This window comes from Lemur catta, chromosome 21 (assembly GCF_020740605.2).
Source record: "Lemur catta isolate mLemCat1 chromosome 21, mLemCat1.pri, whole genome shotgun sequence".
NCBI classification, from domain to species: Eukaryota; Metazoa; Chordata; class Mammalia; order Primates; family Lemuridae; genus Lemur; species Lemur catta.
This window is the reverse complement of record NC_059148.1, coordinates 32,058,698-32,083,077: the sequence shown is the minus strand read 5'-3', so window position 1 is coordinate 32,083,077 and position 24,380 is coordinate 32,058,698. Positions and strand designations below refer to the sequence as shown.

The following is a 24,380-nucleotide window of genomic DNA, read 5'->3' as shown; positions in this document are numbered from 1 at the left end:
GGTGGCTATCTTTCTGGTTAACTTTTTTCTGCTGGTTAATTTTTGCTCATTTAGATGTTTTTCAGCTTTTTCTACCCTTGAATGTCTGACACGGGTTGGCAAACCGTGGAACACGAGGCCTGTTCTTACACAGGCAGTAACCTGAGAGTGATTACCTTTTTAAAGCATTGTTTAAAAAAAAAAACCAAACAAGGATATGCAATGCACCATTCTCCTGTGTGGCTGTAAAACCTAAAATATTTATTATTATGTCCTTTACAAAGAAAGTTTAGCGACCCCAGAGCTAAATGATTTTTAAAGTTTTTAACCAATTTGTATAAGAATGCCAATGTATTAAATTTTGTAATAAATATTTATTAGATTAACTCCTGGATATAGTAGTTCTCAAATTTTGGCATTTTGTTTTTTGGTGTTGCATACATTTTGTACAAAATGAATTTACTAAGTAAGCACATACCTAATGTCATGATCTCATGAGGTGTTACGTTTTGAAGAGTGAACAGCAGTGTACAGCTCCCAGAAGCCTGTTTAGCTTCAGTCCTGTATGGTTTCAGTGACTGGTTCTATTTTTGTTTTTTAGGATGATATTTTAATTTCTAGAAGCCCTATTGGTTCTTTTCCAAATCTGCTTTTTTAAAAAGTATGCTGTCTTTCTTTTTCTGTGTTTTTATTTTTTTATTTTATTTATTTATTTTTTTGAGACAGTCTTACTCTGTTGCCCAGGCTAGAGTGCCGTGGCATCAGCCTAGCTCACAGCAACCTCAAACTCCTGGGCTCAAGCGATCCTCCTACCTCAGCCTCCCAGGTAGCTGGGACTACAGGCTGCGCCACCATGCCCGGCTAATTTTTTCTATATATATTTTTAGTTGTCCACATAATTTCTTTGTATTTTTAGTAGAGATGGGGTCTCGCTCTTGCTCAGGCTGGTCTCAAACTCCTGAGCTCAAGCAGTCCTCCCGCCTCAGCCTCCCAGAGTGTTAGGATTATAGGCGTGAGCCACTGTGCCCGGCCTTTTTCTGTGTTTTTAGATTTTATTGTCCTTAGTATTTTTAAACATGCTCATTTTAGTGTGTTTAATCCAAGAGTTTTATTGTCTGGACTTCTTGGGGTCTCCTGCCGTATCTGCTCTTGGTCTCTCTGGGGTTCTGTGGTGTGAGTCTGTCTGTGGCAGGGAGTCCGGTGCAGTCTGCTGATGGCCTTCCAGTAGCTTCACGGCCGTCACTGCCTGGTTTCCCAGGAGTGCCGCTGGCCTGGGGCCCTTTTTCATCTGGTTCTTTGACTTGAGGGTTCCCAGACGATGTAGAAATGTGACGTAAACCACAGACTTGTCAGTGGGCTGCTCAGGGAAGACACTGTCTTCACTCAGACGCAGTTCTGGCAAGCAGACCCCTCCAGTCTATCCTTCCGTGGAGGTGGCCTCTGAGAGTCCTGCCTCTGGGGCTCCGCTGGGTGTAGGTTGTCTCTCCCTGACGAGGCGTGAGAGAGTGCAGAGAGGAGCTCCGAGCGCAGGCCCAAGGTGCTGTCCTGGGGAAGGCCCGGGTGCAAGGCAAGGCCCTCACTGCACCTGGGGGGTTGGGTTTCCAGTGAGTTCCTGCCCTTGTCTGATAAGGGCGGCTCGCTGTGCCTCGGTGGGTGCAAACGTTTTGTGGTGTGTGCTGGGCTGAAATTGGGTGTGTGCCAAGCAGAGATGCCCACACAACCAGCTCCCAACAAGACCCTGGGCGCTGGGTCTGATGAGCTTCCCCGGTGGACAGGAGTTCACATGGTTGTCATGGTTTGACGCTGGGAGGATGAAGGGTGGCCTGTGTGGCCCCTCAGGGAGGGGACTCTGGAAGCTTGTGTCTGGCTTCAGCCCCCGCCTTCGCCCTCCCCGGCCGTGCTCCGGGCAAGCCCTCCCAGCCCCACCAGGGCATCTGCCACGTCAGCTCACTGCACTGGTTTTGAGTCTGCGCATTGCTTTTGCTCTCTGGGGCTTGTTCCCTGCCTAAAGGTCAGTTCTGCATTTACAGGGATAGTTTTTGTATTTTATACCGGATTTCGAGGAGTTTGGTATCAGCAGTTTTTAGGCTCATGGTGTAGCTGTGGCTGGAAGTCACGTGGGGGGCAGTCCAGGACGTGGCTCATAGCATGGGCTTGGACCAAGAGGGCCTGTCTCAGAAGCCCACGCTGTCCTCTGAGCCTTCTCCTCTGTCGGGGACTGTGTGGCACACACTCGGCACCTCGCTGGACACAGGGGCACCCAGGAATGGTGTCTGCTCGGGCTGGACCCCAGGCCGCCACTTTTGATCTTACGGCCACGCCGTGCAGAGGTCACAGGCTGGAGCCACAGAGTTCTTTCAGGATGGCAGGTACTGTCCCCGTGGATGCTGCCCTCGTCTGGGCACTGCTTTTTCCTGCAAGCATCACCTACACCTGGGCCCTGGGTATAGTGTCGTCATTTCCTCCCTGGACCTGTGGTGCCACCTTGGTCACTCTGCTGTTCCCAGTTCTTATCTTGGTACCAACCCCTCTGCCTCCCCTTCTTCTGTAGGTGTGTGACCAGATTAAGACCAAACTCACCTCTCTGAAGGATGTTCCTAACCGGATTGAGTGTCCCCTCATCTACCACCTGGACGTGGGGGCCATGTACCCCAACATCATCCTGACGAACCGCCTGCAGGTGAGACTTACCCTCCTGCGCCTTCCCACACTAGGATTGGAACATTCTCTGCCTGAACCTTGGCTGCTTCCTTGCTCCCTCCTCAGCCCTCTGCCATGGTAGACGAGGCCACCTGTGCCGCCTGCGACTTCAATAAGCCGGGAGCGAACTGCCAGAGGAGGATGGCCTGGCAGTGGAGGGGCGAGTTCAGTGAGTGTGTGCTGGGGGGCTCGCGGGAGATGGGAGAGCCTGGGGCTCCTTCCCAACCTGCTGCTGTCACCTCCTTCCCAGTGCCGGCCAGTCGCAGTGAATACCATCGCATCCAGCACCAGCTGGAGTCAGAGAAGTTCCCCCCATTGTTCCCAGAGGGACCAGCTCGAGCCTTTCATGAGCTGTCCCGCGAGGAGCAGGCCAAATACGAGAAGAAGAGGCTGGCAGGTGAGCCTGGGTGTGGCCTCTGCTTTCTGGTCCTGGCACCTCCTGCTCCGACTGTCTGCACTGGGCGTGTTGGCACATCGCAGCCCACGGTCGGCAGAGTGGCTGTTAGAGCAGACCAGCGTGTGTTCTAGATTGCTGTGAACCGCTCTGTCTGCGGGGTTCCTGTCCTTGTTTCTCCTTCAGCAGGTGTTCAGAAGCCACTCTCTCTCTGTGACCTTGGCGTGTTTGCCCTTTGTGTACCAGGGGCTGTCTTTGTTGGGATGATGAACTAGCAGCATATCTGAGTTTCCTGCTCCTACGTGTCCCTCCACGTCCCTGCATCCCAGGTCTTTCTCTCGTGTCTGGAAGGTCTCACCTACACCCCCTGCCACTCTGAATTGTGCTTAGATTACTGCCGGAAAGCCTACAAGAAGATTCACGTCACCAAGGTGGAGGAGCGCCTCACCACCATCTGCCAGCGGGAGAACTCCTTCTACGTGGACACGGTGCGCGCCTTCCGGGACAGGCGCTACGAGTTCAAAGGGCTCCACAAGGTGAGGTCAGAGGCTTTTGAGAGTTGGCCTCATGGCCAGAAAGGATGTGGCTGTCACCCAGCCTGGTCTGGGGCCTCAGACTGCCCCGAACAATAGTTCTGACGTGATTACTTAGTTTAGAATGAGGGTCAGCACGTGACAGCTGGGTGGCAGTTTGGATAAGTACACATTTACTGGAACCCAGCTACGTCCCCGCCACCATGGGAGGCGAGTGGTGCTGAAAGATAAAACATGGGCTAGGCGCGGTGGCTCACGCCTGTATCCTAGCACCTTGGGAGGCTGGGGCTAGAGGATCACTTGAGGCCAGGAGTTCGAGACCAGCCTGAGCAAGAGCAAGACCCTGTTGCTACAAAAAACTGAAAAATCTGTCGGGTGTGGTGGTGCACACCTGTAGTCCTAGCTGCTTGGGAGACTGAGACAAGAGGATGGATTGAGCCCAGAATTTTGAGCTTGCAGTGAGCTACAGTGATGCCACCACTGCACTCTAGCTGGGGTGGCCGAGCGAGACGCTGTCTCAAAAAAAAAAAAAACGTAACCTGAATGTGTTCCTGGAGCTCAGAACTCCTTTCAGGAAAGCTGCCTCACCTGGGGCAGACGCAGGACACGTGACGACCAAGCAATAAAGGAAACAGGGTGAAATGTTGACTGGCCAGTCTAGGAGGGAAGTGTGTGGACTTCACTGTACTGTTTTTTCAGATTTTCTCTAGATACGAACTTTTTGTAAATATTAAAAACTTGGGCTGTTGATTTTGTAGCACATGAGATGGAAACTGAGGTGCTGTGTGTGGTTCCCAGGTGTGGAAGAAGAAGCTCTCAGCGGCCGTGGAGGCGGGCGACGCGGCGGAGGCCAAGCGCTGCCGGAACATGGAGGTGCTGTACGACTCGCTGCAGCTGGCGCACAAGTGCATCCTCAACTCCTTCTACGGCTACGTCATGCGCAAGGGGTGCGGCCGCCCGGCAGATGCTTGCGGGATGGATGAAGGGACAGATGAGGGAGGGAATGTGTGGGCACCGTTAAGATGGCTGGGTTAACACCGTGGGGGGTAGGGGTGCCACTGCAGCTCCAGGAGAGAGTCAGCCTTGGGGCAGGGGGTGATGGGCTGGGAGGTCAAGGAGAAAGGGCCCACCTTGACTTTGAGGATCCGGGGTGTCCACGAGAGACGAGTGCTGCTGAGCGTGGTTGTCCCAGTGTGTGGGCTGGAGAGTCGATTTGAATTCCAGCATGTTCACGTCACTTAGAGTGTCCCCCCTCGGGGGACGTGGAGAGGATCTGGGTGTTCACTTCGCAGTTCCGCGTATATTTACAGACGGGCAGGGGCTGTCTTGTAAGAGGCAGAGCCGGGTTGGGGGGCAGCAGAGAGCAGGGCTGGGGCCCAGGGCAGGAGGGGTGAAGCCAGAGGTGAGAATGGGCCTGGGAGGGGTTTGAAGAGAGCAGAGAAGGGTCTGGGGTGGTGCTGAGAGTCCTGCTGAATTGGGAGTTGTGAACTGCTGCGGTGGCAGCCCTTGCATCCTTCCAGAACTTTCCTGAGCTGTGCTGGGCACCCTGAGGTAGGGACAGGGAAGTATCCTTAGGGCAGGGCCAAATTCTGCCTGAGGTCTGTCCTGCTTCAAATGCATTTGGCCACTTCCCGAGTCCTTCCTCAGGGTCTCTCCCTTGGCCTCTTCCCCTCTGGGGGGCCACCTCCCAGCAGCCCCAGCCGACAGAGGCCATTGCTGTCCCCCAGGGCTCGCTGGTACTCCATGGAGATGGCGGGCATCGTCTGCTTCACGGGAGCCAGCATCATCACGCAGGCACGCGAGCTGATCGAGCAGATCGGGTGAGGGCTCACACGGGCAGCGGGCACCGTGGGGAGGATGGTGTGGGGGCTGCACACTGGGACCCTGCGGCCGGGCGCTGACGGCCTTACGCTCTGTCCCTGAAGGAGGCCCCTAGAACTGGACACAGATGGGATATGGTGCATCTTGCCCAACAGCTTCCCAGAAAATTTTGTCCTCCAGACAACCAACGCGAAGAAGCCCAGGGTGACCATCTCCTACCCTGGGGCCATGTTGAACATCCTGGTCAAGGTGAGTCCAGCGAGGGGCTTCCAGCCCCGACTGCAGCCGGCCCTTGCGGATGCCCGATGGGTCTTGGGGTGACTGCAGTAGCGCTGGAGGGGTCAGAGCTCTTCCCTCGGCCGTCTGCAGTCAGACTGCTGTGCTTAGAGGTTACTGAGCGAGTTCTGCACCTTTCTCCCTCACAGCACCCAGAGTTTTTTGCTTTTAACTTATTTTGAAATAATTTTAAAGTCATAGTAAATTACAAAAAATAGTGCAGAGAATTTCTGGACAGCCTTCAGCCTGCTTCCTGATGTTGGCCTTGTGCATGAGCCACAGTGTGATTGTCAAAGCTAAGAAATTCATGTTTGTGCCGCTTGCAGCTAAGTGACAGGCTTCAGGTGCAGTTCCCATTTTCCCCTCCTGTCCCTCGTCTGTCCCAGATCCCAGCCTGGACCCCCGCGGTGTCGGGTCGTCCTGTCTCAGTCCCCTCCAGGCTTGCGCTGCCTCTCCTGTCCTTGTGTGCCAGGACCTCACACTTTGATGTGCTAGTCTGGCGTTTTGTTGACTGTCCTTTGATTTGGGATTGTTGTTTGTCATTATCAGACTGCAGTTATTTGGGATTTTTTTGAGGAACACCATGAGATAACTCTCTCTGGTCGCATCCTCTTGGGCACGTGTGTCAGGTCGGGGTCTGTGGTGTTGTGGAACGTTGGCTTGGAGCCCGGTGCGTGGAGACGAGGCCCCCTCACCTTGCGCTGTTCTGTCAGCAAATCCACACTCCGGGAGAGGATTAAGCTTCTCCTCCTGGAGAAAGGAGTATCAGGGTTTCTTGGTATATGTCAGAGCCATCACAGTAACTGATATTATGAAAGATAATTGAGACTGTGCGGATACCCCATTGCCCCTTAAGCTTTCACCCACTGATTTTGGTGGTACCGGGCATTTTGCCTGTAGCCATTGTCACTGTGGTGTGTCCTGTGTTGGTTTTCTTCTGTGTGGCGATTTTCTGTTCCCCCCATTGCTTCTGCTTTAATTAACTGGAATTCTGTAAGGAAAAGTTGTCACCCTTCTCTCCCGTTTATTCCCTTGCTTATTAAATGGGCTCATTTGTTTGTACCAGCCTGGACACACGGTGTCTGAGCTGTTGGGTTACAGTGCAGTACGGCCCTCGCGTGTGCTGAGGCTCAGTTTGCTCCCCTTTGGCCACGGAGCAGGTTGCAGGGGTCCTTCCCTTTTGCCACGTGTTTGTGGAATGTGCCCCAATCCTTTCTTTAGTTTTGCTTCTGGAGCACCTCCTTCCTTACTGGTGGTACAAGGTGCTCCAGCCTCATCGTGTACTTTCCCTGGTCCAGCTTGGAGTCGGCCAGTTCTCCTGGGAGCCAGATTCCTTGTCCTGGAGAACGGCGGGAGACACTAGGGTGGGGTGCCGGCTGTGCTCATCACTCCCGGGTGCTGTGGCTCCTCATGACTCGGTGGGCCGAGCCAGGAAATGCATGTGTGATAACCCACGCACACAGAACTGTTTATTTCTGTGTCTGTGTGTGCCCGTGTTGCCATCTCTGGCTCCGGTCTGCCCCCCTTCCCTTGTTAGTGACTTCTATCTCCTGTGGCCATGGACGTGTCTCTGATTTGTTCGTGTAAAGCAGTTTCAGATTTGCTACCAGAGTTGAGCCCCTGTGAGAAGTAAACTCACCCTCTGCAGCCCAGCGTCTATGCACGGTCACTTCTGTCCTGTCTTCCACGGCGTAGTCGGCACAGTCTGCAGGGGCTGCCCCTCTCTTCCCTGCTCCCCAGCGTGTTCTGGCACACGTCAGCAGCGCAGTGACATGTTTGTCCCAGTCCACATCCCTCTTCCCCCGACTCCCTGGTTAATGGTTTTTCATTTGTGTAAGTGAAGCTCAGTCTTTGTGCGGCTCTGAGGGTTGTGACAGGCGCACGGTGCCACGCACTGCCACAGAGCAGCACAGCGCCAGCCCCCAGCACTCCCCGCGTGCCAGCCCACCCTTTCTGCACTCCGAAACCCGGCAACCCCCGGTACGTTTTTTGTGCCATAGTTTTGTGCTTTTCCAGATGTCAATTGATCGGAAACATGCAGTTGTAATCTCTGGGGTCTGGCCCCTTGGATTCAGCAAGATACACTTGAGTTTCGCCATGTTGCTGTGCGTATCAGAACTTGCTTCCCTTCTGCTCCCGGGCTGTGTCTGTGACGTGGAAGAGCCTCAGTTTGCTGGTCCCCCTGCTCCTTGAGGGATGTCAGGTGGTTCCAGGTTTGGGCCTTTGTGAGTGATGCTGCCCGTTTTCACTCTTGTTCCTCAGGACGGCTTCACCAACCACCAGTACCAGGAGCTGGCCGAGCCGTCCTCGCTCACCTACGTCACTCGTTCAGAAAACAGCATCTTTTTTGAGGTGGATGGGCCCTACCTTGCCATGATCCTTCCAGCCTCCAAGGAAGAAGGCAAGAAACTGAAGAAGAGGTGGGAATCTCACAGCCTCTGTGCTTTGGAAAGGAAACGGATTGAGACGGAGATTTAACAACCCAGTGGGGAAAACAGACCAGGAGCCAGGATGGGGCGGACCCGGGTTCCCTTGGTCTCACTGATTCAATTTGCACAGCCCCCGTCACCACCTGTCATGCTCCGGCTCTGTGGGCTGCAGGCCCTCAAGTCGTTCCATCTTTGAGGAGCGTCAGCTTGAGGGTGGAGTGACGCTGCCTGCCTGCTGGAGGGTCAGAAAGAGAAGGGGAAGGCAGGGGGAAGACAACAGCTTGCACCCCAGTGCTTTCTCACGGCTTTGCTTGTCTGTCCTAGATACGCCGTGTTCAATGAAGATGGCTCCCTGGCTGAGCTCAAGGGCTTCGAGGTCAAACGCCGTGGGGAACTGCAGCTGATTAAGATCTTCCAGTCCTCGGTGTTTGAGGCCTTCCTCAAGGGCAGCACGCTGGAGGAGGTGTACGGCTCGGTGGCCAAGGTGGCCGACTACTGGCTGGACGTGCTGTACAGCAAGGTGCGGGCCCAGCGCCTCCTCACCTGGCTCGGAGGGACGTAGGGCCCCGCAGGAAAGGGACCTGGTGTTCCCTGGGTGACACCAAGGTGACCAAAGAACTCGGGGCTGAATCTGATGAAATCCAAGCACCAATGCCCCTCCGAATTTCCCTCAGCTTCTGTGTCCTGTGGCACAACTCTCCACTCTATGAAGGAAACATTTCTAAAAATAACATGGTAACAGGAATCTTAAAGGAAAAGTTTACCAGTAATCACATCAACTTCCTTGATTTTTAAAGATTTTGTAGGCCCTGCAAATGCACACATAACTTTTATGATTTCTTTCTTTTTTTTGTGGAGATGCGTTCTGGCTTTGTTGCCCAGGCTGGTCTTTTTTTTTTTTTTTTTTTTTTTGAGACAGAGTCTCACTCTGTTGCCCGAGCTAGAGTGCTGTGGCATCAGCCTAGCTCACAGCAACCTCAGACTCCTGGGCTCAAGCGCTGCTCCTGCATCAGCTTCCCGAGTAGCTGGGACTACAGCATGCGCCACCACACCCGGCCAAAGAGAAGGCTTTGCGTGTGTGTGTTTTAGGTGTTGCTGTGCAGTAGTATGAGGCAGCCCTGTGAAAGCGCAGCCTTCAGCTGCACAGGCTGGAGAAATGTGCGTCCCCGTGGAGCAGGGTCCTGAGTGAGCTCACGCTTAAGGCCCTGGACTCCTGCTGTGTTGCTTCATCCGCTGCCTCTTTGTCTAGGCGGCGAACATGCCTGATTCCGAGCTGTTCGAGCTGATCTCTGAGAACCGTTCCATGTCTCGGAAGCTGGAAGATTACGGGGAGCAGAAGTCTACGTCCATCAGCACGGCGAAGCGCCTGGCCGAGTTCCTGGGGGACCAGATGGTCAAGGATGCGGGGCTGAGCTGCCGCTACATCATCTCCCGCAAGCCCGAGGGCTCCCCTGTCACCGAGAGGCAAGGCTGCCTTAAAGATCGGAGTTGTGCTTAATACCAGATGTAGGCAGAGCATAATTGTCCGTCACCCAGAACCGCACAAATGTGTGTTTTAGGCCACGAGACACCACACAAGGATTCAGAGGCTTGAATTGTAGCTGCAGGTCACAGCACTGGCAGAGCTTGAAACGATGTTGAAATAAAAAGTAAAAGCAAGTTGCAGGATAACACATGTACCTCCACCTGTGTAAAACTTGAAAACACGGGAACTGCTCTTTTATGGTTACACAGAACAGCAGGGGCGTAAGCGCCTGCCTGCATTGACGAGTGCCAGGGTGAGGGTTGTGTTACCTCCTTGTTAGGAGGGGACAGGCTAGACCCCACGCGGCTTCTCCCAGCAGCCGGCTGTTGACGCTGATGGAGCTGGGTGGGTGCACAGGCTATGTGTCCTCCATGTGTTCCTCTGTGTTTATGACATTTCACGACAGGTGTTTCCTCCAACGAAGGGAAGAGCCAGTTGCTTTGCTGTGACATGAGAACTGGCTGGTCCTTTCTAAAAAGTAGCCGAACTTTTCTCTGTTGTACCCAGTGACTAACAGTTTAGAAATGTTTACTTCCATGTGTGCACGTGGACGTGTGCCTTACTGTGAGGATGTGTGAGCTCCGTTAGTGGGCAAACACTGGAAACAGCAAGGGGCCAGCGGCAGGGGCGGGGCATGAACCCGCAGTCCTGTAATCAGACGGAGTATTGTGTAGTTACTGATATTGTAAACATCACAGATGAGGTGTGGTCTACACAAAATCACAACGTTAAACAAAACGTAGGCTATAAATCCCCATTTCCATGTGCATTTGCTGAGAATTATAATTGGATTTCGGGTGATCTTCACTGGTGATGAGTTTTGTGTCTTTTCTCCTTACTCAGGGCCATCCCGCTTGCCATCTTCCAGGCAGAGCCCACGGTGAGGAAGCACTTTCTCCGGAAATGGCTTAAGAGCTCGTCCCTTCAGGACTTTGATATTCGAACAGTGAGTGCCTGATTTTGTTCCTTCTCTCACAGTTCAGGAGGAAAGCTAGACATGGCGGAGTCCTCCTGCTCTGACGTGTGATGAGTTGGGTCGTTCTGTTGTCGGGAGTCTTCTGTGTTGACCTCCTTCTTTCTGATCTGTGTGTGATAGGTGAGGAAATAGTAACTCTTTAGGGCAAAACTGAGAAAGGTCACCGCCGGGAGGTGGTGTTCTCTTGGATGGGCTAAGGCCAAGGGTCTCACTGAGCCACCCACCAGCTCCATGACCTGCTCCCTGCCCTGATGTCCTCGTGAAACGGGCGCCTTTTGTCACAGAGTTTCTAAGAGGATTGAATAAGACAGCATTTTGCTCCATGCTTGGCGTGGAGTAAGCTTCCCAAATAGTTCCTGTCCATCGTAGACTCTCTAAGAGGGTTGAGTAAAACACAGCATCAGCTCGGTGCTCGGTGTGGAGTAAGCGTCACAGACAGTCGCTGCTGTTCTGTTTCTCGTTGCCACTCAGATCCTGGATTGGGACTACTACATCGAGCGGCTGGGAAGTGCCATCCAGAAGATCATCACGATCCCTGCAGCTCTGCAGCAGGTGAGGGGGAGCTGGTGGCGGGTGGCTGGAAACCAGCGTAGTCAGACAGCGTCCCTCCCTGACCCGTGTGTTCCTCGTGCAGGTGAAGAACCCAGTGCCACGCGTCAAACACCCTGACTGGCTGCACAGAAAACTGCTGGAGAAGAATGACGCCTACAAGCAGAAGAAGATCAGTGAGCTCTTCGTCCTGGAGGGCAGGAGACAGGTGACGGGGCCAAGCCCAGGACCAGGGCGGCTGGGCTGGGCTGGGCAGGGTTCTGGCGCAGAGGTCAGGGTGTTTTAGCTGATCTCAGAAATGACATCCCATCGCTTTTGCTACATTCTGTCCGTTGGAGGCACATCACTGGTCCCACTCACACTCGGGGAGGGAGTCACCCAGGGGTCTTAGGGCCATTTTGGAAGGCTGCCTGCACAGCTGCAGGGTGTCCACCCCCCTGCTAATTAGGAAGTGCCACGTGAAATACTTGCGGGTGCATCACAGTGAAAACGAGTAGGAGTGGTAACGTCAAACATCAGCACGTGGGGAAACAGGAAGTCACCAGTGCGAGAGGACACGGTGCGCATTCCCTGTGACCCAGGCAATGTGAGCAAGAATGGGCATTGAGTCACGGTTTGTGAGTTCGAAAACATAGGAACTAATCACTCCTCATGTGGAAAGTGATGGATAGGTAAGCTGACGTATTTACACGATGGGATGTTCTAGAAGTTAACATGGAAGGACCACATCCATGTGTGTATCCACGGAGGTCAGTCTCAAAAGCATGTGGGTGAAAGTTGCAGGAGGATGTGTCCCGTGTGTTACCATTTCGATTAACTCAGACTTAGAGCTGTGGCATGTGTTTGCGGACACACAGGAAAAGTATAAAGATGTGCGTTTCTAGAAGTAGGATTTACGGGGACAAGATCCTGAGTTTTGAGTCTCGCTGGATCTTTCTAGGTTGTGATGGCCCAGGCCCCAGAGGACAGTCCCAGGCCCGGCATTGCCGACATGGAGGACTTCGGCCTCACGCAGCCGCCCCACCCGGCAGTGCCCGTGGCTACGAAGAGGAAGCGAGTCCTTTGGGAGAGCCAGGAGGAGTCTCAGGAGCTTGCGCTGACTGTGCCCTGGCAGGAGATCTTGGGGCAGCCTCCCCCCCTGGGGACCACGCAGGTAAGAGGCAGAGCCGTGGCGCTGTCTCTCCAAGGGGTAGCACCCTGACCCCCGGGGAGAGGGTTTGTGAGAGTGCCGACCTCGTACAGAGCTTAGAAAGTGGGTTGTGGGGGAGGACCCTCCTCACCACACCGTGGCCGTGTCTGCCCCAGGCTGAGTGGCTGGTCTGGCTCGGCTTCCACAAGAAGAAATGGCAGCTGCAGGCCCGGCAGCGCCTCGCCCGCCGGAAGCGGCAGCGTCTAGAGCCCTCGGGGGGTGCGCTGAGGCCTGGAGCCATCCGAGACGGGCCTGCCACGGGGCTGGGGAGCTTCTTGCGAAGAACTGCCCGCAGCATCTTGGACCTTCCTTGGCAGATTGTGCAGGTGTGGCACTCGATCCAAGGGAGGGGCCTTCTGTGGTGGAGGATGAGGACAGGCCTGTGGCTTCCCACCTGTCACAGGGGTCCTGACCCCTGTCCTTGGGGCCTGGTGGAGGCTCCAGGGGAGGTGGCCGGCCCGCGTGTTTCAGCGTGTCCTGTGATGTGCCGTGCACCTGCGTTCCTTGCAGATCAGCGAGACCAGCCAGGCTGGCCTCTTCCGGCTGTGGGCCATCATCGGCAGTGACCTGCACTGCATCAAGCTGAGCATCCCTCGAGTGTTCTACGTGAACCAGCGGGCAGCCAAAGCTGAGGATGGGCCTTCGTATCGCAAGGTGGGAGGGGGCCGGCACCGCTGGTCACTGCGGCCACCTGCCAGGCAGCTTCCAAGGTGGTTTGCACAGAATCGGTCAGACACAAAGATGTAGTGAGCTGGGTGGTCTCAGGCCTCATCTTCTCAGCACCCTGTTGGGATCCTGTGCGGATTCATCGAAACGATGTCTGACCACCGAGCACAGAACCTAGGGCAGAGCTGATGCCCCATCCTGACCTGTCTGTGGTGCCCATGGCGCTGGGGTGGGCTGGGTGGCATTTGTACGAACTTTGTTCCCATCGGGCATTTCTTTGTTAATAGCTTTATTGGGATGTAAATTCACACAGTGTACGACTCACCCATTTAATATACAGTTCAATGGCTTTTAGTGTATTCTCAGGGTGGTACCACTGTTGCCAGAGTTTTAAGATATTTTCATCCCCCCAAAAAGAAACCCTGTCTTAGCTGTTGCTGTCCTCCCCCAGCCCTGGGTAACCACTGATCCACTGTCTGCCTCTGGATTTGCCTGCTCTGGGCTTTTCATGTAAATGGAGCCACACAGTGGGTGGTTCTTGGTGCTGGGCTCCTTCCACTTAGCAGAACATGTCTTGGGTCATGATGCTGCAGTGTGTCCCATAGGCTCTCGCGTGTCTTGCTGTAACACCCCCCCCAACCCCCAGTTACAACTTTGTGCATCTCAGTTGGAAAGTGAACTACAGTTTCTTCTTACAAAGCAAGATGGGGCCGGGTGCAGTGGCTCACGCCTATAATCCCAGCACTCTGGGAGGCTGAGGCAGGAGGATCCCTTGAGCTCAGGAGTTTGAGGCTGCTGTGAACTAGGCTGATGCCAGGGCACTGTAACCCGGGCAACAGAGTGAGACTCTGTCTCAAAAAAAAAAAAAGACAAGACCAGCCTGAGCAAGACTGAGACCCCATCTCTACTAAAAATAGAAAAAATTAGCTGGGTGTGGTGGTGCACACCTGTAGTCCCAGGTACTTGGGAGGCTGAGGCAGGAGGATCACAAGCCCAGGGTTTGGAGGCTGCAGTGAGCTACAGTGATGCCACAGCACTCTAATGGGGACAACAGAGTAAGACCTCATCTCAAAAAAAAAAAGATATTATTTGAGTCAATTTACTTAAAGTTGCAATTTCCAAGAACCTATTGATGGTGTTAAGTGAGGACATACTGTAATTTACACATGGTCGAATGCAGATTTTAAATGTATAGTTCGATTGGTTTGACGCATGAGTGTGCCTGTCACCCACACACAGCCAGAGGGCGTTCTTGTCCCTCCCTGCCCTTGAGCTGTGGAGCTGAGTTCTGTACTCCTATAACTTCAGGTGCATTTGATTTTCTGGAGCTTCACATTCATGGGACCAGTCAGTACACCCTGTGGACAGTCACTATTTTTCTGAGACTCAAATTACCCCGCACCGGGCCAGAGAGTCCCTTCAGGATGGCTCCCGAGTCCTCTCTGAAGTCCCTGTTAGTCTTTGAACACTTGGTTTTTGGCCACTGAGGCCCCAGGCTCACCGTACGCTTCCCCGGGCGTGGACTTGGCCGCTCCTCAAGGAGCCCAAGCCTGTTGTCGGAGGCTGTGGTGAGGAACTGGGGGTCCAGGGGGCAGGGGTTACCTCTGGTGTCATTTCTTCTAGATCCCTCAGTGGACAGCCAAGAAATGCACATAAAATAACATACACTTAAACTAATCCTTCCAATGCAGATTTACCGTGACTTAATTTTGTCTTAATTTCTTTGATTTTCCTATCTGTATCTCAATTCAGACTACCAAAAAATCTGAAAATCTTAATTGTTAATGTCTGCCTTCTGATACACTGTATATAAAATAGTTTGGAGTTATACCCATATTACTAAAAACAATAAAACTGTTAAGCTATTTTTGGTTCTTTTAGACCTTCGAATATGTATGTCCTTCAAAGAATATTTAGTAAGAGTTTTTTTTCCCAGAACTATTGTGGAATAATTATTTCCTCTGAATAGTTACAGTATCATATTAACAAACAGCTAGATTTATTTACCTGTTTCTGTTTTTAATTTTAGAGAGAGTTTTATTTTTTTACATTTTAATTTTACAATTTTATTTATTTATTGAGACAGAGTCTCGCTTTGTTGCTGAGGCTGGAGTGCGGTGGTGGCATCACAGCTCACTGCAGCCTCCAACCCCTGGGCTCAAGCCACCCTCCCGCCTCGACCTCCTGGGTAGCCAGGACCCCCAGCCTGACCCCCCAGCCTGAGGGCTCTTGTCCACATCCCAGAGGCCAAGACTGCTTTTTAACGTCATATCCGGGGCTTTTAGTTGTGATCATTGGGAGAGGGGGGCTGCAGTGGGTTTACCTGACCGTTGTGGGCACTGGAAGTGCTGGGGCTCTGAAGAGCGTACACGTGTGTGCGTGTGCGTAACAGACATTTCCGATTAAGCTGTGTGACGAGCTCTTTGCCGCATTGTTACTAGGTAAATCGAGTCCTTCCTCGCTCGAACGTGGTCTACAATCTCTACGAGTATTCGGTGCCAGAGGACATGTACCAGGAACATATCAACGAGATCAACACTGAGCTGTCAGCGCCGGACATTGAGGGCGTCTATGAGACCCAGGTAGCCATGTCCCGGCCACACTCGGCCAAGCCGGGTGGAGTGGAGGAGACACCCACATGGGGCGTGGGCCGGGCGGCAGTGGGGAGGGATCCCACCCCGTTGGGGAGGGGAGTCTGGGCAGCGGGTCTGCTGAAGGCCTGTGGGCAGGGGGCCTTGAGGGGGTACCACGTGCGGCACTGCGGCCCTCCGCAGTCAGTCCTCGCCCACCACCCCTTCCAGGTGCCACTGTTGTTCCGGGCCCTGGTGCAGCTGGGCTGTGTGTGTGTCGTCAGTAAACAGCTGGTCAGACACCTTTCAGGCTGGGAAGCGGACACCTTTGCTCTCGAGCACCTGGAGATGCGTTCTCTGGCCCAATTCAGCTACCTGGAACCAGGTATGGCCTGTGCCGGCTGCCCCAACACACACCCTGCCTCCGCACATCCCAGGTGACAGCTCCTGTCCTCCTGCAGGGAGCATCCGCCACATCTACCTGTACCACCACTCGCAGGGCCACAAAGCTCTCTTCGGGCTGTTCATCCCCTCGCAGCGCAGAGCATCTGTGTTTGTGTTGGACACTGTGAGTCCCCGGGCCACTGCGGAGCGCACTGGGGGCGGGATCTAGAGAAGGAGGACGCTTTCTCCTGTCTTCCTCCTCGAGGGCCTCTGCCCAGCAGTGCCTGTCGCCACTGCAGTGGGAATGGACTGGCAGGGTGAGGTCTGCCCCCAGGGCCCTGCGTAATCCCGCGCGGCAGAGGGCTGATGTGGCCTCACCTGCCCAGGTGCGCAGCAACCAGATGCCCAGCCTCAGCACCCTGTACTCGGCAGAGCACAGCCTCCTGCTGGACAGGCTGGGCCCCGAGCTCCTGCCGCCATCCAAGCACACGTTTGAAGTTCGGGCTGAAACCGACCTGAAGACCATCTGCAGAGCCATCCAGCGCTTCCTGCTCGCCTACAAGGTGTGGTCGTCTCGGTCCTGCGTGGGAGCCCCCTCTTCTCCAGGCCTAGGCCCACAAGGTCCTTTCTTCCCTCCCGCCCTGACGCAGGAGGAGCGCCGGGGGCCCACGCTCATTGCTGTTCAGTCCAGCTGGGAGCTGAGGAGGCTGGCCAGTGAGGTCCCCGTCCTGGAGGAATTCCCCCTGGTGCCTATCCGCGTGGCTGACAAGATCAGCTATGGTGTCCTGGACTGGCAACGCCATGGCGCACGCCGCATGATCCGGCACTACCTCAACCTGGACACCTGCCTGTCGCAGGCCTTTGAGATGAGCAGGTGGGCCCAGAGGGAGCCGTCCTGGGTGCACAGGGCCCGGGTGTCTCCAGGGACGCTGCCTGGGGCTGACCTGTGCCCTGTGCAGGTACTTCCACATTCCCATTGGGAACCTGCCGGAGGACATCTCCACCTTCGGCTCCGACCTCTTCTTTGCCCGCCACCTCCAGCGCCACAACCACCTGCTGTGGCTGTCCCCGACGGCCCGCCCCGACCTGGGTGGGAAGGAGGCCGACGACAACCGCCTGGTCATGGAGTTCGACGACCGAGCCAGCGTGGAGATCAACAGCTCAGGCTGTTACTCCACAGGTGAGAGGGCGAGCTCGTGCCAGCTGGCCTGGTGTGTCTGCCCTTGTGACGTCCTGTCAAGGCACAAGTGCCCAGCGGCAGGCTTGGGGCTCCACCACGCAGCAGTGCGTCCCGGGGCCCGAGGGCCGGGCAGGGGCTCCGTGCCTCAGGGGCCCTCGGGACGCCGGGTGGCCTGGTGGGGTTGGGGGATGGGTGCTGGCAGGTCCGATGCTGGTCAGAGGACGCGTGCTGTCCCCTGCCCCTGCTGGGCAGCACCGCATGTCCTAGAGGTGGTACTGGCTGGGGTTGGGCCCTGGGGGTGGCAGCGCTGGAGCTGGTGGGGCCTGGCCGAGCCTGGTGTCCCCCTGTGCAGTGTGCGTGGAGCTGGACCTGCAGAACCTGGCCGTCAACACCGTCCTCCAGTCCCACCACGTCAACGACATGGAGGGAGCCGACAGCATGGGCATCAGCTTCGACGTGATCCAGCAGGCCTCCCTGGAGGACATGATCACGGGCGGTCAGGCCGCCAGCGCCCCAGCCAGCTACGACGAGACGGCCCTCTGCTCCAACACCTTCAGGTGCTGCCCTCCCCCGGGAGCGTGAGGAGTCGATCCTCTGCCCTCAGTTTGGAAGGCTGGGGTCTGAGACTGTGCCCCTGGGGCCTTCCTCAGCCAGGTCGGCAGACCCAGAAACCGCCGAGGGGCAAGGTTTCCCTTTAGTCCGTTGCCTTTGGCCTGTGTGTGTCCTGTGGTCCCCAGTGGCCACTCCAGGGGCTACCTCTTACCTCTCTGCGGCCAGAGCCATTTCACACCAAGCCTCTCTAACCCAGGGCTGCTTCTCAAGGTGAGCAGAGGCACGTCCGTGGGAATCCGTGGCCAGCTGGACAGAATGGGCTGCGAGTCATCAGCGTTTGGGTGGCCGGAGAGGTTTGCTGCTGGGCTGCTGGGCGGCTGCACACAGTGCTTGCTCACGGTAGTTCGTGCCAGGAAGTGGGCTGAGCGCGCTGACCTGCCTCTCCCCGCAGCAGCCCCGCTAGGTGGTGCGGTCGTCACCCGTTTTACAAATGAGGACGCTGAGGTCAGAGGGGCTGCCACTGTGGTCATAGTTGTGCCACGATGGAGCAGGAGGGTCGGCTCTCAGAAACGAGTCTGTGTCCTCAGCCACTGCCGTCACACAGGAGGAGGAAAGAATTGGCTGGAACTAGGGAGACCAGACAGGGAGGCACTGGGGGCCAGGACCAGGGTCTTGGCAGAAAAATAGGCAGTTCAGTTCTGAAAGGTAGAGAGGGTTGGGCCGTAGATGGCAGAAGTTCCCACACTGGGGAAAGCAGGCTTCCCCGCACTGCTGAGTCATCCGGGGTGACACACCCTGGGAAGTCACGATGGAGGCGAGTGTTAGGGGTGTGGCTTTGGCCTCCGTAGGTTCTGTTCTAACAAGCTGTGGCTGGCGCCCAGAAGCTCTTCCCAGCGCTTCAGCGGGGTGAGTGCTGTTGGGAGCGCCCCCAGCTAAAGTGGGGTTCTAGTTCTGGAGCAGTTGGCAACCCCACCTTCACTGGACGTGGCATTTACAGTGTTTGCCTGGAGGGTGGCCCAACGCCTGTGTCCCCCCTGTGGCCAGGGAGTCCCTCCATGGGAAACCTGTTGATTCTGGCAGATGCTCTTGTGGCCCTTGTCCGACCTGTGTCCAGTGTGTGCCTGAGCATTGCTGTGGCCCGGGGAGCCCCGCCTTCTGTGCCCCCAGTGCCCAGGGACAAGCCGGCCGGGGCAGCCCCTGCTTCTGCAGATGGAGGGCACAAAGGCAGGGCACCGCCACAGTGGGCAACACGCTCAGACTTCCTGCTGCGGAGCCTGGCAGGGAGGGCAGCCCTCTGTCCCCGGTCACACGAGGCAGGATGAAGGGTTAGGCAGAGAGGGGGCCTGTGCTTGTGGCGTCCAGCAGTGGACATGAGGTGATAGGGCGTGGGTCACTCTAAGTACGCGGGCAAATGCCTGAATGGTCCACTGAAGGGAAGTGGCAGGAAAGTCACCTCCAGGTTCTCGTTTCTGGGCACTGGCTTGGCCACATGGGTGTGGTGCTCCCCTTCTACCGTCCAGGCAGCAGCCTCTGCTGTGTCGTCCTGTGACGGGGCCCTGCCACACCGCACACTCGCAGCCTTGCACTGTGCCCCTCCTGGAGGGCAAGGACCCCCTGCCAGTCTGTGAGAGTCTGAGTTGTGGTGAGGGGTGAACTAGCTCGAGGGGTGAAATGGAAAGAAACCGGTGAGGGGAAGGGCCGGAGTTCGGACATTGAGGAGGGGGACAACCACCACGTAGATGGGGACCCAGCGGCACAGGGAAAACCTGCACCGTGACAGTTGGAGGGTCCAGCGTGGTGGCAGCAGGTGGGCGGTGGGGACGTCCTGCTGCTCCTGCCTTGCAGGATCCTGAAGAGCATGGTGGTGGGCTGGGTGAAGGAGATCACGCAGTACCACAACGTCTACGCCGACAACCAGGTCATGCACTTCTACCGCTGGCTCCGCTCGCCGTCCTCGCTGCTTCACGACCCCGCCCTGCACCGGACGCTGCACAACATGATGAAGAAGCTCTTCCTGCAGTGAGTGCGCCGTCGCCCCCAGGGCTGTGGACGCTTCCTCAGCCGTGCCGACCCTCGTTCCCAAAACCAGAGACATGGCTGCCAGCTCCTCTGGTGTAAACAGGCCACCTGGGGTCCACAGCACATGACAACTGAAAGGGTCCCAGAACCCCGGCTGCTGTTGCAGCTTTGCGTGTGCATCCGCCCTGAAGTGGTTGGAGGGCATGGCATCTTTTGCCCTTGTTTGTACAAGTCGTGGCACACTACGTATTCTCGTGCACTTTACCTCAGTTCACAGTGTATCGTGGAGACCTACATGTGGATGTGCCACACAAGTGGACAGTTAAGCTGTTTTTAGCCTTGTGCTACTACAAATGACACCTCAGTGGGTGGCTTTGTGCACGGGGTCACACACACTCACCTGCAGAGTGGCTTCTGGGAGGCTGCAGGCCTGTGGGAATTGAACCAGGTGGGTGGGTGCTGCTTTGGTGGGCGTTGCCAGAGTGCCCCTGCAGAGGCTCACGGCTGAGGATGCCTGTCCCCCGGCCCTGCCCCGACCATGTGGCTGGGCACGTTCCCGGCCGGGTCAGGTGGTCCCGATTTTTGATTCTTACAAGGAGTGAAGTCGATTTTTCTCTTCAAGCCCTCCCCAGTTTCACCGGATGGGGTCTATTTTTCTCTAGTCTTACTGGTTTTTCTCTTACTAAGTTTTGTGTGAGCTCTCTCTACAGAAAAGGTAGCCATTTTTCTGTGATGAGAACTTGGCAGATTTTTTCTCAGTCTTTGGTTATCTCCTGCTTTTGTTCATGGTGGTTTTGCCATGCAGAAATCTTTGCCCTTTTTTGCGTCTGGGTCTAAGTCTATTATGAGACTTTTCCACGTATTTCTCCTTGTATTTCTCTTGATGCTTTCTTTTTTTTTTACGCACCATGGCATCTCTGTCAGCAATTCTGAACTCACTCCACAGGCTCATCGCTGAGTTCAAGCGCCTAGGGTCATCGGTCGTCTATGCCAACTTCAACCGCATCATCCTCTGCACGAAGAAGCGCCGAATCGAAGACGCCATCGCCTACGTGGAGTACATCACCAGCAGGTGAGTCGCGTGGGGTTTCAGGGGAGATGCTGAGGGCCCCCAAGTGCCAGGTGTCCCTGTGCCTAGACGGCAAGGTCCTTGGGAGTGCAGCATTCACCAAGGATGAAGCCACAACCGCACGAGAAGGGTGGCTGCTACCATCCCAGTGTCGGTAGCAAATCACGGCCACACTTGGGTGTGCAAGCGTGTTGCCTGAGTTTAGGAAGATCAGGGAGTGTCCGCCTTTGGCCAGCAGGTTCCATGCAGTGTGGATGTGTGAACCGTGCCTAGACGTCAGCGTTGGCAGCTGAGAGTGTGTGATTCCAGAGGGGTCAGTATGTGCAAAGCGTTCACCTGTCAGAGCCGGGGGTTGTGGTTCTGCGTTCCAGGCGTGTTCCCGGGGCTCCCGGGACTTGGCTGTGCTCCTCATACACTTGATTTTCTCTAAATGTGAACTGAAGACACAGCAACGAAAAACTTCCAGTACCCCTTCTGTCCTGTTACTCGGTTGACAATGGGCAGCTCCCACCCCCAGGTGTGCTCACACGGGGCAAGAGAGAAGCGCTTTTCCAAGCACAGAGGATCTGCGCAGGTGGGGTCTGTGCATGACAGGAGCAGCGTCAGGGCACTGCAGAAAGGGTTGGCGCAAGTTGAGGATGGGTCTTATTACTAAATGTTAATAGTAGGAGGTGGAGCTTAGAAGACTTTTATTCCTAATCAAAACATATGCGCTGGAGCACCTTGGACAAAAGACCAGTGCTGTCTTCCTGCAGAGCCGCGGTGTGCCTGATGGGCTGGCTCAGCTGCAGCCGTGCTCAGGCAGGGCGGCTGAGTACCAGGGGAAGGGCAGGCCTCTCCCAGCGGCTGGGGAGGCTCCAGGAGTTGGGGGGCTGGGCTGTGTTGGGAACTAGGGTGCCGTTTTCCCCCTCTGAGCCTGAGCAGTGGGGGGAACAAAACATCCTCCTGCAGAAGTCATGGTTTGGGTTATTTAGCTGCATTTTGAAGGTTATTATTTAGGGTTTCCTTCTTTCTTCCTTTGTGTTTTCATGGCCTGTATGCGTGGAGGACTGGGTGAATTGGGGGGGGGCCAGCGTGACGGGGGGATGAGAGTGAAGACAGCCTAGAAGGGCTTGGTGGGGGAGCGGTGTTGTCAACTCCCCGTCTGGTCCAAGGTCATGGTCCAAGGTCATGACGTGGTTAACTCGCAGCCTGCTGGGCGCAAGAGAGCATCCCGCTCTCCTCTTTGTGCCCAGCGCCCGGGTCCCGGCTGCTCCCCGCGGCCAGCCTCCCTTGCACTGTGTGTGCACTGCCCCCAGGAAGCCTGGGGAGTGATGTCATCCCAGTGAACTTTAGGTTCCTTGTCAAGTGGAGGCACAGGGGAAAAGGGGAAGGTGGAGAACACAGGAAGCTGTTGGCTCCATTTAAGCAGCTTCTTCCATGCTTCCTCCACAGCATCCATGCTAAAGACATCTTCCATTCCCTGACGATTTCTTTCTCTCGATGCTGGGAATTTCTTCTCTGGATGGATCCTTCTAACTATGGTGGAATCAAGGGAAAGGTTTCAGCTAGTGTTCACTGTGGACAGGTAAGAGCTACGGTTTGCAGCGTCCCTGCCGTAGGCCGGGCTGTGCAGCCGCAAACACTGCAGACTTCGTTCTGCTCCGGTTGCTGGATGAGGAGGAAGATCGTGAGCAAACACACACACAGAGCCACCAGCCCGCATGGGCAGGAGGCTGCGGGGGCTCACGAGGCGCAGCCGAGAGGGCAGAGCAGGTGTCCTGTGAGCGGGAGGGGCCGGGGCGGCTGGCCGGTGGTCCCAGGTGTGAGCAGAGCACAGGCAGGGCCAGGCCACTCCCAGGGGCTGGGGCAGGGACTTGGCTTTAGTGGGGGGTGGGGATTCTGAACCCAGCTTGGCCCTGTGGGGGTCTCACACCTGCAGAGGTGGAGGCAGGGAGGGTCCTGGGTGGGATTTGAGGCGGAGCCCAGGGGCCAGTGGGTCAGACGCCAGGGGTGAGGAGAGGTGGCTGTGTGGAGTGTGGGCAGGAAGTCATGTCTGGCTGGGAGTGACAGCCTTTGTGAGGTCAGAGGTTGAGATGCGGGTGGTCAGCTGATACGGGAGTGCCGGGGCGCTGCTGTGTCCTCCACGGGGGTCCTCAGAGGGGACCCAGAGGAAGCCGTGGCAGCAGAAGAGCCAGCTCTGTGGGTGGCAGGAAGCTGCTGAGAGACGCGATGAGGCCAAGGCCGCCCTGGACGCCTGGACAGGAGCGACGCTGGCTGGAGTTGGGGGCAAACCTGACTGAAGGGGCTCGGCAGACAGTGGGAGGGAAGAAGTGTCCACGGTGTAGACGACAGCTGGGGAGGGGACAGTGCAGGGTCCGGGCAGGCGGCGTCTGCATCGCTGTCTCTACAGGAGTGGACGGTCCTGTGGCAGGTACATGGCGCCACACAGGAGGGACATGGCAGTAAAGCCGGGTCTGCCAGGGCGCTGGGGCTGTCCCAGGAAGAGATTCTCAGACTCAGAGGGGAGAACTGGTCACTGGGGAAGCTCTGGTTGATTCTCTCTCGGGAGGTGGGGAGGTGAGCGATTTTAAAGTAGATCCTCCGAAGGAGCAAAATGAGGGTCACGGTCACCCACGTGGGGCTCCGTGTTCTGGGGCGCAGGAGGTTCGGGGGGTCAGGTGGGCTGTCGGGCCAGGTCTGAGGAGGTTCCACTCCAGCATGACGTGAGACTCGGCAGTGTCTCTGTGTCACAGCAAGACTCCCAGGAAGGGGAGGGAGCGGAGAACGAGCAGGAGAGTGAGGAGGAGGAGAGGGAGGAGGAAGACGTGGAGGAGCCCGACGACGTGGAGGAGCTGCTGGAGAACAACTGGAACATTCTGCAGTTTTTGCCGCAGACCGCCTCCTGCCAGAGCTACTTCCTCATGATTGTTTCAGGTGAGCCCAGAGCGTGGGGCCGGCGGCTCCCACCAGCAGTCAGGCCAGGTGGTTAATGAACGTGGCTCTGCCAAGGTGTCAGTGGTGCAGCAAGAAGGGGACGGCTGGGACATCAGGGCTGGGTGGAGAGCGCAGCACTCGGGAGCTCTCGAGATCCAGCCCTGCCTTGGCCACTGCTGCCCCCGCCCCCTGTGGCAGGTATGTCCCCCGCAGGACGGCCCACGGGGCCACCTGCCCCCGGGCGTGTCAGTGAAGGGCTCCCAGTTCTCCCAAGGTCTGCTTCAGTGTGGAGTCGCACGAGTGTGCGGGCACACGCAGCAGCTAACGGTAAACCCTGACCCTAAAACCTCTGAATCAGCTGCCCACTGGCTGGTCTTTGAGGCCTTTCTGGTGTAGGAAACTGCTATGCCTTGTTTTGGGGCTAGTGTTTGCAAATCAAGTTAAGTAGGTTAATAGACAAATGAGTCATGAATTAAACACCCTTTGTCAGTCAGAGCCATCTGTTAAAACAGAACAGTTAAGGACCAGTGTTGTAAATCAAACTGTCAGCAGATAGACACACACCCAGAGCAACAGAGATGGTTCCATTTGTGATTATATTTTTGCTACCTCTCCTTGAGTCTTTAACTGTCCAAGTTCTCTTGTGAAAACTT

General features: G+C 55.9%; 1 protein-coding gene across 4 annotated transcripts in view; it reads left to right on the top strand.

The window, feature by feature from the left end:
* The window catches only part of POLE (DNA polymerase epsilon, catalytic subunit), a 40,031-nt gene that overhangs the window by 12,758 nt on the left and 2,893 nt on the right, over positions 1-24,380 (top strand). For all 4 annotated transcript variants that reach the window (XM_045534078.1, XM_045534076.1, XM_045534079.1 and 1 more), the window contains 27 exons: positions 2,531-2,659; positions 2,746-2,848; positions 2,930-3,076; positions 3,464-3,609; positions 4,405-4,553; positions 5,334-5,426; positions 5,532-5,676; positions 7,966-8,123; positions 8,457-8,652; positions 9,382-9,596; positions 10,501-10,603; positions 11,105-11,185; positions 11,268-11,390; positions 12,123-12,335; positions 12,488-12,697; positions 12,882-13,025; positions 15,479-15,619; positions 15,839-15,992; positions 16,069-16,175; positions 16,378-16,554; positions 16,642-16,865; positions 16,951-17,171; positions 17,524-17,728; positions 19,569-19,742; positions 20,689-20,814; positions 22,246-22,378; positions 23,547-23,727. In XM_045534078.1, coding sequence (XP_045390034.1) covers positions 2,531-2,659; positions 2,746-2,848; positions 2,930-3,076; positions 3,464-3,609; positions 4,405-4,553; positions 5,334-5,426; positions 5,532-5,676; positions 7,966-8,123; positions 8,457-8,652; positions 9,382-9,596; positions 10,501-10,603; positions 11,105-11,185; positions 11,268-11,390; positions 12,123-12,335; positions 12,488-12,697; positions 12,882-13,025; positions 15,479-15,619; positions 15,839-15,992; positions 16,069-16,175; positions 16,378-16,554; positions 16,642-16,865; positions 16,951-17,171; positions 17,524-17,728; positions 19,569-19,742; positions 20,689-20,814; positions 22,246-22,378; positions 23,547-23,727 — 4,198 coding nt within the window. The remainder of the gene's footprint in view (positions 1-2,530; positions 2,660-2,745; positions 2,849-2,929; positions 3,077-3,463; positions 3,610-4,404; positions 4,554-5,333; positions 5,427-5,531; positions 5,677-7,965; positions 8,124-8,456; positions 8,653-9,381; positions 9,597-10,500; positions 10,604-11,104; positions 11,186-11,267; positions 11,391-12,122; positions 12,336-12,487; positions 12,698-12,881; positions 13,026-15,478; positions 15,620-15,838; positions 15,993-16,068; positions 16,176-16,377; positions 16,555-16,641; positions 16,866-16,950; positions 17,172-17,523; positions 17,729-19,568; positions 19,743-20,688; positions 20,815-22,245; positions 22,379-23,546; positions 23,728-24,380) is intronic.